At 42.9% G+C, this 16,414-nt stretch overlaps 1 protein-coding gene across 34 annotated transcripts in view; it reads left to right on the top strand.

Moving 5' to 3' along the window:
* The window catches only part of RBFOX1 (RNA binding fox-1 homolog 1), a 2,003,336-nt gene that overhangs the window by 1,424,522 nt on the left and 562,400 nt on the right, over nucleotides 1-16,414 (top strand). For 33 of the 34 annotated variants that reach the window (XR_016022576.1, XR_016022577.1, XM_074323048.2 and 30 more), the window contains one exon: nucleotides 1,144-1,185. The exons of the other annotated variant lie outside the window; for it this stretch is intronic. Coding sequence is in view for 31 of the 33 variants with exons in the window: in XM_074323048.2 (XP_074179149.2) it covers nucleotides 1,144-1,185 (42 nt within the window). In the remaining 2 variants the exon portion in view is untranslated. The remainder of the gene's footprint in view (nucleotides 1-1,143; nucleotides 1,186-16,414) is intronic. 34 annotated transcript variants of the gene reach the window in all.

Here is a 16,414-nt window from a genome sequence, read left to right as displayed (position 1 = left end):
TTTTCTCAGCAGCTGTTCTTCGAGGTGATTTATCTGGGTTAAAGGGCATACATCAAAGCACCAGTTTATAGATTTGGGACTCTAGCATATCCTAAATAAAGATGGTTTTTGTTTTAGAGAAAGTAAAAAAGAAACTTTCAATACAAAAACTATAAAATATACATCAAAAGTCAGTTCCAAATCCTTCTTATCCTTTTGTGAAAGTTTCAAAAACTTGCAATATGCTGTCAGGTGCTAGGAGTCAGGGGTTAAAAAACATACCAGAAATACGCAGACTAAGTTGCGAACGCAGACTTCAATTTTATTTCAGCTCTTTGAATTGAAGGTAGAGTTAGCCAGTTGTCACAGGCATAGAGTGACCCTCTGTCCCAGTTTGCCTGGTCAGGCCCACACCTATATGCTGTCCTGGCATAACCCTTAATACTCCACCCACTCCTTTAACTCCCATAGATATTTCTCTGCTTGGACAATAAATTATGTGGTCACTCCACTGGAGCACCCTCGATTTTTCAGAAGTGCATGTTGGTCCCACAAGGATAAGCGATGCATGACATGTGTATCAATAGTCTCTCCTTTTTAAGCTTATGGGCGATCTCACCAATTAATCAGACATTCCATCTCCGATCTAAGCATTGACCTCAGAATTCTCCCCAACACAGTCCTATGGGACTTAAGTACCATCTGATTAGAAGTGGAGAGTTAAATATAATCCTTTTGCCAAAGCATGTAGGTGACACTACTGGCCCTTAACATCAGAGAGGACACTGTGATGTCAGGTGACGCTTCCCAGCCGTCTTTACTGGACCCTCAGGAATGAATGACTGCACCTGTTAGGGCAACAGGGATTTCATGCCAAGATTTTGCCTCCCACGCGCTCGGTTGGACCTCTCTCCTCCGTCGCCCTTCAAGACTCGGGCGCATCCTAATTGTGTTTCTGGATCACACAATTGAAACACCACGTGAAGCTTAGGCACCCTAAAGAAAAGAAAAAATTTATTTAGTCCTAAAGGAAAAATTAAATCCATAATTAATTAATTCTGGGTCTGCTTTAAGCTGTGTGATTAGAAGGCACTTTCCTTGTTCTTTCATGTTGTTTTTATGCAGAACTCTCTGATTCCCCCCCTCTTTTCCTTTTCTTTGCAGGTTTCAAGACAACAGATGAATTGTGAAAGAGAGCAGCTAAGGGTAGGTGTATCTGCTTGTCAAAGACTTCCTGATTTTGGTTTTTGTGTGATAAGCAAAAATGTCCTCGTCTGCTCCCCTGACCTGGGGTTCTAAATATCAGGCTTCATCTTGAGACTGGTAGAGTTGAAAATATTTATCCCGGCTAATTTAGTATTGATTGAGCTGGTAAATACAGTATATCTTCTTCTGAAGTGCCATTATAGTAGATATGGATTTTTTGATTTAGATTCAGCAATAAATACTTCTCGTCTGGAATTTGTTTGACACCATTGTACTCTTTTTATGTACAACACGAGGCCTAAATAATAACAAAGGTCAAAAGGATGTGTTGCTGCCTTCTTAATGTGAATACCAGACTGTTTGCTGAGTGGCTGAAATGCTGTCTTGTTGTTAACTGGGGTGGCGGAGCCGCTGATATGTCAAGGGCATTTTCTAGGATAATGCGAGTCCTCTGTAGACCTTTTAGTTTTAGTGGCATTTGTGTATATGGGAGGCAGAATTTTAAACCTCATAGGCGATGTACCTTCTTGAAAAATGAAACCCTCTCAATGCTCAAGCATGCTGGATGCAAAATATATTCCCTCGATGAGGAGAGAATGGCTCCGTTCTAAACGGAGCTCAGTGACATTGTTCTGCTGGCCTTATGCCCCAGCTGATATCTTCTTGGCTTGGGTATAGTGTTTTAAGAAATATCAGTGTGGGCTTCCCTCATCTGTTTTTGTTTTGTTTTTTAATGCTTTCATGTTTCAGGTGGATGACTTTGAAGTCTTCATTGGCCTATCTTTAATGTCACTGGTGGAAGTTGGCAATTTTTACTGGACAATATGCCTTACCGTCGTGTTTCCACAGTATTATAAAAACTAGAGGAACCTGCGGCTTTAAAATCATGGCAGTACATTTTGGGGTTGGGGAACCACTGTGCTCAAAGGGGTCGAATACATCAGAAACTTGGATTAAATCATTTTAATGCCACTTACACACTGCCTTGTAACTTTTCAGAGCATTCACGTCATGCCGGTGTTGAAGTGACAATGATTTGTAGAGTTATTTCTATTTTACAACTGCTGTTGGCATCAGGTTTGTTAAATCCTTATGTGAAACAAACAACAGAATCCAGTTGCACGGAACGGAGAAAGTGACTTGCTATTTTCTTCTGCTCTTTCTTAATGCATATTTATTTTATATTTGTTTATTGTATGGCCCTTTCTATTAACCTCTCATCTCCACCCACTTCACTGCTAAGGACGAGTTCCTGCATTAGTTGTTGACTCCTTCGTGAAACAGCCTTCAAGATGTTTTAAGCTTTCCTGAAGCTCTCTTATTGCTTTTTCCCTGCAGCCTGAATTCCTGGTTCATCCTAGTAAATAATGTATTGCAACTTCTGCTTTCTCTTCCTGTTTGGATGGGGACGGGTGGCCAGAACTAGGTCAGAGCTAGATAAAGGGGAATGGGTGCTTTCGTCTCTAGGAGTTCCTGATAAATTCATCAGCATTAAGACTGTATTGAAATCTCTATTGCAAAAGAGACTCCCCTGGCAAATTAAGGACACGGAGGTAATTGAGTGCTTGTGTGCAGTTTGAGGGGTTTATTATTTCGCATTGACAAGGACATTCTTGACGGGGGTGTGGTTTAGGAACAAGAATGGAGCTCTCCCCACTCCGTGAAATACATTCCAGCAGTGGTTTCACATAATGCGTCATATCGTTTAGTCCCCAGTGTGACTCCAATAGCCCTATATAAGACCACCTCCAATATGAAAAGAGGGCTTTGTTGGTTCTCGCGATTGCAGTCTCTTTTTTTACGTTTTAAACCAATCTATGTTTTGAATCAATAGATAGCTCATTTAAATCAATGGAATACAGATTTACGTGGTTCAAATGTTTAATGACAACAAAGGGAATGCAGTGAGGTGTCCCTTGATGTTCACTTGACTCTTAGCCCCCAGTTTCCTTCCTGGGGGACACCAGTGTTGTCATGTGCTAGCTCACCTTTGACACCTAAGTCTCATCCGTGGTGGATATTTTCTTTGCCTCCGCCTTTCCTGTCCTGGCTCGCCTTCTCTTTGATCTCCCCCCTTTCATCCCTCCCTCCTTTTCTTCCTGTCTTGTGTGTATCCTCAGCCCCTCTTTTACCTGAGAAGAAAACTTCCTTGATTGAGGTGATTGTTTTTTTTTTTTTGGGGGGGGGGATATTTTTGGCGGAAGGGTGCAGTTTGAAAAAAATTCAGTTCTGATCTGAAATGGTGATATCTGGCCACCTCACTGAAAGGCATTTTCTTTAATCTCATTATTTTTTTTCTTAGAAAGAGAGACGGGAGAAGACGGGGTATCTGTTTAGTTACCAACATCATTGAAGGGTGTCTGCCTGCCAGCCACACTTCTTACATGTAATAATCGAACGGCATTTCCTGATTTGCTCCATGAGATGATTCGACCATGGCCATGTTTTCAAGCATATATTCCTTCATTAGCACATTCTGTTAAGGTGTCAGAATTCAGGGATACAATGGAGAGTTGCAAAATGTCTCCTTTTGTCTTGGCCTCCTGGAAACAGATAATGCAGAAAGATACCAGCACTCACGCATGTTTTTTGCATGTGGACACTGTGTAGGAATTTGCACATTCAAGACGCGCTTCTTCTGCCCCGTTCTTTTTCTCACAAATCCTAAAGTTTTCCAAAATGGACTCTGGAAGGTACTTGTTCTCTAAGATATTATAAAGTCTAAAAAATGATTCTATGATTAATTTTTAGGAAATACAAAGTTAAGGAAAGTCACACTTTTATTTTATTTTTTCAACTGTGGGATTTCTCAGAGCCTTTAATGTATAAAAGTGAAATACAGAGAGATGGAGCTAATACACAATTTTTGGCAGAGTCATGTGATCACAGACCATTTTGGGATGCAGAACACCCTCTGAAAAACACTCTTGAAAATTATATCAGTTTTGATTTTTAGTTAAGGTGTTACTGTCTGTAAGTTATATATATATATATAAAAAAAAAGTAGATTCAGTGGATTTCTGGTAGTTGGGCAGTGGTTTGGAATGTTTGTGCCTCTCTTGGCCTTTCTTTCCATCTCCCAAGATGGAGAAGCCTCACTTGCTCACATGACAACATTCTCATCAGAAGGAACCAGGGAGAGGAGGTTTTGCTCATAGTTCTTGCATATTGTTGGAGGAAAATCATTCCCAGAGACATTCCCTGCAGACATTCTTCTCTTAGATCTCATTGGCCAATCCGTGTGCCAGTCACTGACCTGCAATCTCAGTGATTGGCTGCAGCAGCCATGATTCATCCCCAGGGACAGGCACATCGTCACCTGAACAAAAAATAGGATTTTCTTAAACAGGAAGAAGAGGAGAATATCTTTGGTGGCGTTAGCCCGCAGAGTCTTCCACAAAAGGATTCCACAGTGGCCCTCTGTGTCCCTCATGGTGTTAGTTTCCTGTCAACTCCTTTATTTGTTCCCTTTCATCCCACACACACGACTGTGGGAACTGCATATAAAGCCTCAGCAAGTGCCTGAACTCTGGCTGTAGAATTTGCAATAGCTGCTTTCTCTGCAGATTTGATACCTCAACAGATCACATCTCCTAATCCTAACTGACTCTCTTACCCAGCTTGGCACTCTGTGTGTTGCCTTATGTTCTTTGGTCTTATCCTGGATGCAACATTTTCTAATTTCCCTTCAGCATCAAATATCGACAGCAAACACGAGCTTCCGCACCCACATGCCCAGCTCAGCCCCAGAGACTGTCCACGAGCTTTCTGTCCCCTTCCCTTCCCAAAAGAAGGGCGTCAGCCAGTCACTCGTCATGATGAGTGACCTTCTCAGGAGGCTGTTGGGATTGCTCACATTGTCAATGTGCAAACAACAGAACAGAAAACCCGTTTATTCCTCCATCCCAAGTTTTCTCAATCTAGACTAGACAGAACCTTCTTCTGAGCTTCCATGTCACATTGTTGCTGGGTTCTGTGGAAGAGATGGTCCACGGAGCTCGCCGTGAAATCTGTACACTAAGTACTCCTGACTATGGGCTCTCTTTACTGGCCAGTGCCAGGATGGCTGCTGATGCAGAGCAGGGGACATTGCTAGTTGTGCAGTTGTCATAACCCAGCCATCAGCACTGGCCTCTCTGGCATCTGGAACTGACAGATGGACACATAAGCAAGGACGCGAGACACGGCATGACCTCTGTATCCTTTGTCTCCCTCAGCAATCTACCAGTTAGAAAGATGGTGTGCTTGTAGGGGAAGGGGATCCGGTGACCACTTTGTTGGCATTCATGTAAGATATTTGGTTACAAAAGGACCTTTTGTGCTTGGCATGTCAGATGTGGGGTTAGTCAGAGCTTATAATAAGATAAGTAGAGCTTATACTACTAGTCCAGTAAGCAGGAGAAAGCTTAGCACTCAGGTGGGCCGGAATCTGCTCATGGACTGAAATCCATAGATGGGAAATAGCTGCCTGAGGAGTCGGCACAGAATGAGGGGCACTTAGCAGGGCTTGGGAGCTCTGGTTATGGGTTTGGGTACATGTCTCAGTTCTAAATGCCTAGCTAGTTTTTCAAAGCTTCTGTTTCCTAATGTTCAAAATGGGGATATTTTCCTCAGGATTGTTGATTGGATGAGATGACGTACGTAAAGCACTTCTAAAAAAAAAAAAAAAAAAAGTGTGCTCCGAATCATTAGTGTTTGCTATTATTGTTCGTATGGAATTGTTCCCGATGGTTCTCTCATTCCTCTTGCTACTAGGAATGCCAGGGCAAAGAATACATTCAGGGTATATGGCTTGCCATCCAACCTCTCACGTTCCAAACAATTCAAAAGTCAGGTTCTGTAGTTGGTGGCATGGTGGTGTCTTCAGAAAAAACCCTGCCTCGCACTTGGTTAAGCAAACAAAAAGGACTGATTTGGGTTTGCCTAAGCAGAAAAGGCATGCAACCAGGCCTCCCAAGGAGGTTAGAATTGGAAAGCTGTCGGAGCACAGACACTACTTCCTCATGTCTTGTCTTTTGTTTCTTCTTGTGAGTCCACTCTGGATGTGTTTTTTTTTTTCTTTTGAAAAGGGTTCTCTTTACCATTTCTATGCAGCAGCACCCTCCAGCCTCTAAGATTTATGCTGCATCGGTTCCCACAGGTGTTAAGGACTTACTGCTACTGCATCCTGAATATAGATTCCTGGGAAAGGATTCTGATTGATCCAGCCTGGGCCAGTTGTTGCCTCTGCTCCAATCAGCTCTGTCCATGGAAGCAGCTTCAATAAACCAGTTGCCCAGGGCCAACTATTGAGGGAGGACTCAATTTTATCAGGAAAGAGCCATTGCCAGCTGAGTAAATATTCCCAATTATGTCCCCTACACCCTCCAAACTCAGAGAACAGGGCTGAGCAAAAGATCCTGGGAAATACCGTTTCCCCAAAAATAAGACCGGTTCTTATACTATATTTCCCTGAAAATAAGACCGGGTCTTATATTAATTTTTGCTCCAAAAAATGCATTAGGGCGTATTTTCAGGGGATGTCTTATTTTTTCATGTACACAATCTACATTTATTCAAATACAGTCATGTCATATTCTTCTGGAACATCGTCATAATGTACCAAATATTTCCATCTGGCTGACGATCTTAACTGGGGCTTATTTTCGGGGTAGGTCTTATTTTCAGGAAAACACGGTAGGTGTGCTACCCACCCCCAACTTGTAGGTCTGCAATTCCCAAAGTGTGAGACACCTATTCTGTGTGGTTCTCAGAGCTTTTCAGGGCGTAAACATCAAGTCAGTGAGAAAAGGTGACTCAGAAAGTTATTCCATTTTCGGTTCTTTCTCCTTTGTTTTTTTTTTTTTTTTACGTCAATGAGAAATGCTCAGTTTAAAGTAGCTTTAACAAGTCTAACAATTTCTAAGCTCTCTTTTTAATAGAAAGGGAGTGTGCCTCAGGCTGAGAGCCTGCAGCAGCTAAAGCATCTATCTAGACTTTAAAAACATTGTTTGTAAAATGCAGTATTTAAGAAGAAGGGGCCTGAAGCTAGGCCTACTGAGACAAAACTCTAGACTCTGCAATTTAGTACCTGTGCACGTTACTTAAATCCTCTGTGCCTCAATTCCTCCTCTGTATAAAGGACATAATAATTGCAAGTATTTCAAAAGTTGTGTGTGTACGTGTGCACAGCAAACGAAGATTAAGATAATTAATGTATATGAGGTTCTTAGAACAGTGTCTGGTGTTGAAAAGGCTCTTAATAATTGTTAGACATTGTGTTGTTTGGTTTTCCATTAACTTTTGTTTATGCCTCTTGATATTGGTTTTCCATTTATAGTGACAACACAAGGTGTCCTTGGAAAATACTTCTATTTGGGTTAAAAATGTGTTGCTTTAAAGATAAGTATGAGCTACGTAATGTTACAGATAGCCCACCGTGATGACAAAACTCGCGACACTGGATGGCAAATGACTAAAGTTTTAGAAACACAGGCATTCTGGCGCCAGCCTTGTGAAAGATGTTGTAGAACATATCTGCATTATCAATATTTAATTTGCCAGTTAGAAGCAAGTTTCTCATTTCTGCCAGCTCCAAGAGGGATGTGGATTGCAGAATGCGTGTTGCTAATGATCGTCTTGGCTGAAACCCACTGCCTACATCCGGGCACCAGATACTGAAACTTCCCAACTGCCTTGGAAGGGAGCCATCAGAAGTGGAGATACCTTTCCCCTGCCTCTCTTACCCTCACTCTTCTAAAGGCCAACCCTTCCTTAAGGCTTTAGGACAGCAGGGAAAGGAATGTCACCCCCAGTCCTGGGTGAGACCTCACAAGATTCATGTTTCTTGAACTATATAGTTTTAGGCGGTCTCATTGGAGTGCCTGCTTCCATTCTATTATTTATTCAAGAGACAGTCTTTGATCACGAGCCACATACCAATCACTGTGGTAGGTAGTGGAGATAGGATGGGATGCCAGAATCTATTCAGTTCCCATTCCCCTATACCTTCCAGGCGAGTGGAGAAGATACGCACTTGTCAAATAACCAGGACAAAATTCTACCTGTGAAACTGGTCAATATCTGAAACGAGAGATGCTATGTAGAAAGACATAGACGGAAGACGTTTACCCAGTCGGCCTCCATTTATTAGACTTACCAGACTAACACACACTGTCCAGTCCCTTTGCAAAACATATTGACAGATGCCTGTGGCGTCCTGTGAAGTGACCATTTTGCATGACCTCACCTTGGTCTTCACCCGTCAAAGTGTCTGCTTGCCAAGAGTCCGTTGTAGTCATTCCCAGACCTGCGCCTGCCAGCTGCACTTGTTGTAATTACATTATTTAGTGGAATATTATGGAAACTGATGAAAAATGAGTGCAATAAGGAAAAGAGCTGTTTCTATGAAAACTAAGTTAATGCTTTGGAAACATTCTGTGAAAGCAAGCTTCAAAAATTATTTTGATTAGTTGTGAGTGAGACGACTGTAAAATGTTAGTGGAAAAAGAACCCTTAGAAATATGGGACGATTCTGCAGTTAGAATCTTTCAGATGTAGCTTGAAATTCTTTCTCTGCTTTGACTAAAACAAGAACTAATAGTATAGTCAGAGGTTGACAGGCTTTTTCTGGAAAAGGCCAGATAATGACTACTGTAGGCCCCGCAGGCCATGGGGTCTCTCCTGCAACTATTCAATGCTGCCATTGTAACAAAATGCAGCCGGAGACAAAAATGAATGAGCAAAACTGTGTGCCAATAAAACTTTATTTACAAGAACAGGTGGTGGGCCAGATTTGGCCCCTAGGCCACAGAGGGCTGAGCTCCACTGGAGATTCTGAAATGTGGATGGAGGTTTCTGTGGGGAGGATGATGAGGGATTTCAGTCAGCAGAGGAATCACTCAAAGAAAAGGCCTTGGCCTCACATCAAAGAGGAACAAAATATTGCACAGTAATATATTTACATTAAAACAAAAGAATTAAGGTATCGCTGCATCACTTTAAAAATGATTCCTTGGTTTCTAAAAGGCTTCCCATTAACTACCTTCTCTCTTTCCCAACTGAAATGGCTTCTAATGTATTGATAGTTAATACAAGGTCTTGACACACAAAATAAAATTATGCTTCTTATGTGCAAACCCTAGCGACTCAAAACCCCTTGAGTAGTCTAGAATGGAAAAACAAATTGATCCTTTTTCTCCGAATCTCCCAGCAAGTAATTTCTGGAAGTCCCCAATAAGGGGGACACTTTTCCTGTGTGTACACCTCTCTGCAAACTGTGGTTCAGCTGCTCCAGAAATCTCTCTTTTCTTAAGAAATGTCTCAACGTTCTTGTCTAGATTGTTCTGTCTTCAGAACCCATTCTCTGGAAGCCGGTTGTTGCCTGCCCTGTTGACGTTCCAGATACTCAGCCAGAGTCAGCCATTAGCATAGTTTTGCTGGATACTCAGGAGCTAACAGAAATCTGGGGTGTGTGGTGACTTCGAGAAGGGGCCCCTCATATGCAGGCCTCACGTCCCCCATATCAATATCCCTGTTGAGCTCATTGCAGGTTCCAGGTATGGCCATGTGCGTGCACATACAAGAAAAACAAACGGATCAATTCTTGCTTTAATCTTATATAACAAATGGTTTCATCTTAGTGATTTTCCCCAGCCAAAGGGAGTTTTCCCCAAAGCAATTAGCTCTCTACGCCTGGAAACTGCAGAAACTCAGACCACCAGAAGCGTCTCCAAGGACAGCTCCCCTGCTAAGATAAGAAATTCATAAATACATACAAATATTTTACAAGAATGCCGTCTTCACCAGCCCTTGCATTCCACACTCTTTTTTGCAGATCCCATGTGCTCCCCAGTATTTGCAAGGCTGTTAATCGATGCGTATGAAGGAGAGTAATCAAGAAACCAGCCAAATCCTTATCAATTTTAATTTCCCCAAATTTATCATGAGGCCTGGTTACATCAAGAAATGTGCAGGTAACCGCCTGCCTGATGTTGGATGCTGAATCCTCTAACTCACAATCTTGTTAATTATCGGTTCTCCTTTGAGTCTCCCCAGGTATTTGAACACTTTCTCAGGTGACAGTCTCCAGTTATCCCGTGTAGGGCAGTTGGCCTCATTCTCCCTTCCCCTTGTCTTAACTTTAACCCATTCTCCCGAGTCATCAGCCCCCTTCCCAGGGCAAATCCGTCCCATGTCTGGTTTTATCATTAAATCAGTATCACGCAGCTTCCAGCAAAACCGCTAATAATGCTGACATTTCAATTTGTCAGAGCCACTCATTTCTGTGACTGATGCTGAGCAAGGACTTACCTTCCTGCTCTGTTCTTCTGAGGTCTAAATACCAATCCAGGAAAACAAGGAAAAAAGAAAGCCAGTTTTGATAGGGAAGGGGAATGGGTCAAGGAGCAGGTAAATAAGGCATCCCTTAGTTTCCTTTACTTAGAGACAGAAGGAGGCCAAGTTTCACTGCGACGACAAGGCCTCGGGTCCTCCTTCATGGCTGGAGTGAACCCTTATTCAAGCTGTGCATGTACATGGATGCAGGGGAATAGCGTGGGGATTTGCCACATGCTTGCTTTTTGCTGGCATTAATGAACATTCCTACCCTGAGCCAGCCAGCAGGCCGTTGTTCTTTTGGGGTTAGTTCTCCTCCTTCCTGTGTTCAGTCTTGGAGAGATGCTAAATCCAGCCATGGTCTCTAGATCTGACCATGGCAGCCAATGGGAGTCTCTCTTCTGGCCAAGCCAGCCAATGGGAGTCTCTCTTCTGGCCAAGCCAGCCAATGGGAGTCTCCCTCCTGGCCAAGCCAGCCAATGAGAGTCTCTCTTCTGTCTAAGGCAGCCAATGGGATTCTCTCTCCTGAGACTTTGGACATTTCTTAGTCCTTTCAGGCTGCTGGGTCAAAATACCGCAGACTGGGTGGCTAATAAGCAGTGGAAATGTATTTCTCAGTTCTGGATGCCAAAGATGGTACCAAAAACCCTGGTGAACCTCTTCTTAGGGGCTGTTTTTCTAGCTACGGTTGCATTTTACTCATGCACAGAGCAAGCCAGTCGCTTCCGGGAATGAATAACCCTGGAAGCTGCCCTCAACTCGGGATGGACAGGAGTTTGGGGGATCAGTGCCTTCGCTTCCTCACCCCTTGGGTGTGGTGACTCGGAGGCGTGTTCTCCCCCAATTCCCAGAGTGGCACAATGGGATGAAATGCCAGTTTCCCATCGTGGTCACTTGCATGGTAACAAAGCCTGCTCGGTTTCCTCCCATCTCCTGTCTCACTTTCTCATTACTCTCAGGGTGTTGCCTTAGATCGTGTTCCAAACATACAATTAGTGCTTGAATTTATGCAGCTCTGCTTTGGGGGCGGAATCCATGCTGAAATGGTGAGAGACACCAAAGTTTAGCAGTTCCATGATTTTCCATCACGCTGGCATTTCTGTGATCATTTGTTTGCCCACCCCTCTTTTTCTTCTCTCTTATATACGTCACTGCTGTTCTTGAGGGAAGTCTTGGATTACTGAGTAGATTTGAAAGCATCTGGAGTTTGATCTTTTGCTCATATACATTTGCCAACAGTTGGGAAACTTGTGTTGAGCTGACGGGGTCATTGGGGCACCTGATTTGGATAGGACAGTGTCCTGCTCACAGGTGAGGGAACAATGCATTGGCTCTGACATGATCTCAAGTTTGCAGGTTGCTTCTAAGCATATGAAGGCCTTCCTGGATAGAAGGCATGGAGTCATGACTTCTGCAGGCTTGTCTGCCTAAGAGGCAGCAAGCAGATCTAAACACTCGCCGAGTATTGTGTCTTAGAGATTTAAATAGTTTGGGCAATTTTTATAGTGTTATTTCTCACTGGTTGTACATCGTGGATCTTGACTGCATATATGGTTTGACGCATTTAAGCCAAAGGCATGTTTTTATAGATGTCTGAATTAAACATAGAACGCTTTTCAAGAGAGCTGAGTTAACGTTTTAAGTGGTTTTGATTAACCTGGTTTTGCTTATTTGCTCCTAAATATCCTAGAGCAGAGCCATCTCCCTTTGCATAAAGTGATTTGGGAGCACAGCCCTAGGAAACATAATTTTCTAAATAGCCAAGAGCATCATGCCCAGAATATTTCCCCAAAGTTGCCTCAAACGAAAGGTTTGATATTTAGCCATTTTCCCTGCTCAGCTACTCAGGTCGTGCCGATTGAAAAATTAGACCCTAACTATATCAACAGCAAATTGATTCAGGTCGCCAAAAACCAGAGCTGATGGGACAGTGATGGGGGGTGAGGGGTGGAGGGCGGTTCAGGAACCAGTGAGCGGGGATTCAACTTGGAATTTGGAAAAATTTTAGTGCATGCATTTTGCCCAGAGTGGCGTGGTGTCAAGTTTTCCTCTGGCTACATTTCCCGTTAAGAGAAATGAACTCCCAAGGAGCAGGCTAGCCTTTCATGAGCACATCTGTACCCCAAGTGTGAAAAATGTGAGTCCCATTGGGTTTAATACACCACAGGTTCCTCTCAAGCTGAGCTAAAGCTTGTACTGAGCACCTACTGTATTTCCCCGAAAATAAGACCGGGTCTTATATTAATTTTTGCTCCATTAGGGCTTATTTTCAGGGGAGGTCTCATTTTTTCATGTACAACAATCTACATTTATTCAAATACAGTCATGTCATCCTTTTCTGGAACATCGTCATAACGTACTAAATGCGTCCATCTGGCTGACGATCTTAACTGGGGCTTATTTCCAGGGTAGTTCTCATTTTCGGGGAAACACGGTAGCATATGCACCACGAGGAAAGGAGACATCTTACTTTGAAGGCAAAGCCAGTCAAAAGCTTATCTTTAAGGGCTGTGCAATCTGCTAGATAGAACTGAGCAACAGAATTGAGAACCAGGGAGAAGAAAAATGACTGGGAAAGAATTGAACAAAGTCTTGGTGACCCGTGGGAAATACCAAGCATTTAAATACATGTAATTGGAGTTCCAAACGGAGAGGAGAGGCCGAAAATGGGACAGAAAAATATGTAAAGAAATAATGGCCCCCAGTTCCCCAAGTTTGGTGGCAACACTAACCTGCACATCTTGAAAACACAGGGGAGAACAAGCAGCTTAAATACAGAGAAATGCCAGACCTTGGGACATTAGGGAGAAACTGCTCCAAACCGAAGATGCACAGAGCACAGCTGCTTTTGAAAAGAAGATCAGTGTTTGTCTGTTGTGCAGCGTCTCCCCTGTGCAATCTGAGTGTAGGCGATGAAGACCCATAAAGCCTCCACCCCCCCACCCCCCAAACACTGCACGCGTCTGGGTTTGGCAATGGTGAGAATGGGAAGGTGAAAAGAGGACTCCGTGATAGCAGTGTCAACGAGAAGTCAAAGAGAGAATGAAAGGAAAAGAGAGAAAAAAGGCAGAGGGACTCGCCAAAGTGCAGAGGGGATGCCGGGCAAACTGTATGGTCGTCAGGATTCAGTTCCAACGTCACTGATGAGGCTGCAGCGGTGAGTTTCATCTCTCTACAGAGAGCTCTTCTGTGTAAGTACAGACTGCGTTGGAGTGGGGATTGGCCAACTTGTGGGAACAGTGTCACCCAGCCCTTCTCGTGGGCACACCCACAGTGGACGTGTTCAGTGCTTGGTAATGACCAAAGTTTTCATATGCTAACAGTTATTAGTTTTAGTTCACAGTGTTTGTTTGTTTGTTTCTAATAGAACACTGAAGGTTGTCAAAGAGAATTCTAGAAGAGGGTTGTGAAGCGGAAAACTTGTGGCTGTTGTGTAGCGTTAGGACCGTTTTTGTTTGTTTTTTAATCACGTGTAGGATTGAAAAAAAATAGTTGCCAGTGTTTAAAAATCCTGAGATTTCACACAAATATCTCCAGATTTTTGGCTTCTCTTTAAAAGACCAATTTTTTGTTTTAATTAAAGTTTATTGGGGTGACAATTGTTAGTAAAGTTACATAGATTTCAGGTGTACAATTCTTTAATACATCATCTATGTATCACATTGTGTGCTCACCACCCAGAGTCTGTTCTCTTTCCATCACCATATGTTGGATCCCCTTTACCCTCATCTACCACCCCCTCCCCACTTACCCTCTGGTAACCACTAAACTATTGTCTGTGTAAAAGACCAAAATTTAAAAATAAACAAATACCATAAAAATCCGGAAATGTGGGGCCTGAATTCCTACATGGAAACAATTTGTTGAAACTAAATAACTCTCGATTCATACAGTTGAGGGGGCTTACTGTAGTTTGTCAGTTGCTATTTAGCTTCACATTTCTGCTGTTTCTTTTTCTTCAATGGGAGTTAAGTGCAAAGGAAATTTTGCCTCTACCCAACTCTTTGTTAAAAATGGAAAACTAAGATTGACCAAGAAGAGTCACATGGCCCTGCAAAAAAAAAAAAAGATACACCAAATGTAGACTACAGAGGGTGCCAAAGAAACGTTTACACGTTTTAAGTAAGGAAAAAAACTATTAAAATTGTAATACTCAATATACACTGATAACAAAAGACAAATACAAGTCACGTGGGACTTCTGCAATTACAGGAGGTGCTCAAAGTGGTTCATCAGTGTCAAGACACAACTGCTGCTTGAGCAATGCTGCAAAAAGTGTCCACTTGTATACATTTTTTTTTGGCACCCCTGGTGTTTTCAAATGTTTAATACGCAAAAACTATACTACCTACCCTGCCAGTTTCGCTCAAATGTATCAACTGTGTAAGGCCCCTGCAAATATTTGAATCTCTTCAAATGATTGAGTAGAAATAACAACACAGAGAAAGTGTGAACACGTCTAAATACCATCTTCCCTTTTCCAGCTGAGATACGTGCTTGTAACAGTTTATGTATATATTATGGATTCACCCCTTTAAAGTCTTATTCCAAAGTCATGGTTGGTATGCCCACTCATACACCTCTTGTGAGCCCTGGGAAGGATGACACAGCTTTTGTTTTTTCTTGACAGTTTAATTAGTGTCACCTCCCTTAAGACCAGCAAACAGGCTGTTGGTCATTGCCTTAGTTAAACCCTTTCCTTCTGAACAACTTTCTAGCATTGCATTTCTAGAACAGTGTGGAGGTGTGCGCTGCTGGTCGCTGTGGGTGGGAGCGACGGGCAAGACGCCACTCTGATTTCATGGAGCGGGTCCTTTGAGTGAATAAGACCCCAGAGGTTTGCTTTGCACAGATTTCTCCTGACGCATCCATCATTTTCTGCCCAGAAGTCTCTTCAACACCAGTGGAGTTTTAACTCTGGGGGAATGGTTCCTCCGAGCAAGCAGCTTTCCAGGGGCACACGTGGCACCCGAGTCAGGCTAGTCATTCACTTTATTCATGGGGGGGTGGGGGGCATCTTGCCATCAGTGGGCAAGGCACCTTCCGTCCAACAGCTTCAGAATATATATGAATGATCTTCATGTGTAACTGACCAAAACAAGTGCTGTTTTGCAAACCGCAATGAGTTTCCAGTGATGAATTTTCTTAAGAACGTCAAAAATGAGAATTTTAGGTGCACAGAGGCGGCAAAGCCAGTGCATTTATTAGCATTAAGGGTGAAAGTCTCAAAGATTAATCTGTGAATAACTGTGCCATTTGTAACATCATAAACACGGGCTAATGGAAAGATGGTGCGGTGGGACGCGAGCATTTGCAACCTGTCATCGTATTAGTACATGGATCAAATTTGCTCCTAAGTTCCTCAGCAAATATTCAGTATCATGTTTGTGTCTTCTTGTTATAATTTGTACTGTATTAGTAGCATCTTTACCATATTAGTGCTGTTGAAATGTTTTTAAAATGATATCTCTTGGGTGGATGGAAATGGAATGTTCTGAGGTTGTGCAAGTATTAGTCATATTAAACTTGCCCTGTTAGCAGCTTTCCCTTGAACTGATACTTAAATGAGGTTTTAATATAAACAAAATGTACTTTCGAAATGTGCTTCCAGCTACAACCAATTTCTCCCAGTCCATTAGCCACTTTGCATTCCTTTTAAGAAACTTGAGATTGTGGGTTTATTGAAGAGCCAAAGTATTTGCTCAACTCATTAAGGCGAGAAAGTGAAGTCACAGGCTCGCTGTCTCCTAACTTCCTCTGGATGCCGCACTTGCAGCCTTCACCAGCTCTCCTGGGGAGGGCAGGCCTCTTGGTAGGTTTTCTCACCTGTGCCTTTCTGTACCACCTGACCCGCCTTCCCCTGTCTGTGCAGGAGGCTGGGAACTCTGCTGTTCCTGCTTGACACCCTCATGCT

Source organism: Rhinolophus sinicus, chromosome 10 (genome assembly GCF_057876585.1).
Source record: "Rhinolophus sinicus isolate RSI-liver-muscle chromosome 10, RSI-T2T, whole genome shotgun sequence".
Lineage (NCBI taxonomy): Eukaryota > Metazoa > Chordata > Mammalia > Chiroptera > Rhinolophidae > Rhinolophus > Rhinolophus sinicus.
The sequence above is the reverse complement of the archived record's forward strand: the minus strand, read 5'-3'. Positions and strand labels throughout refer to the sequence as shown.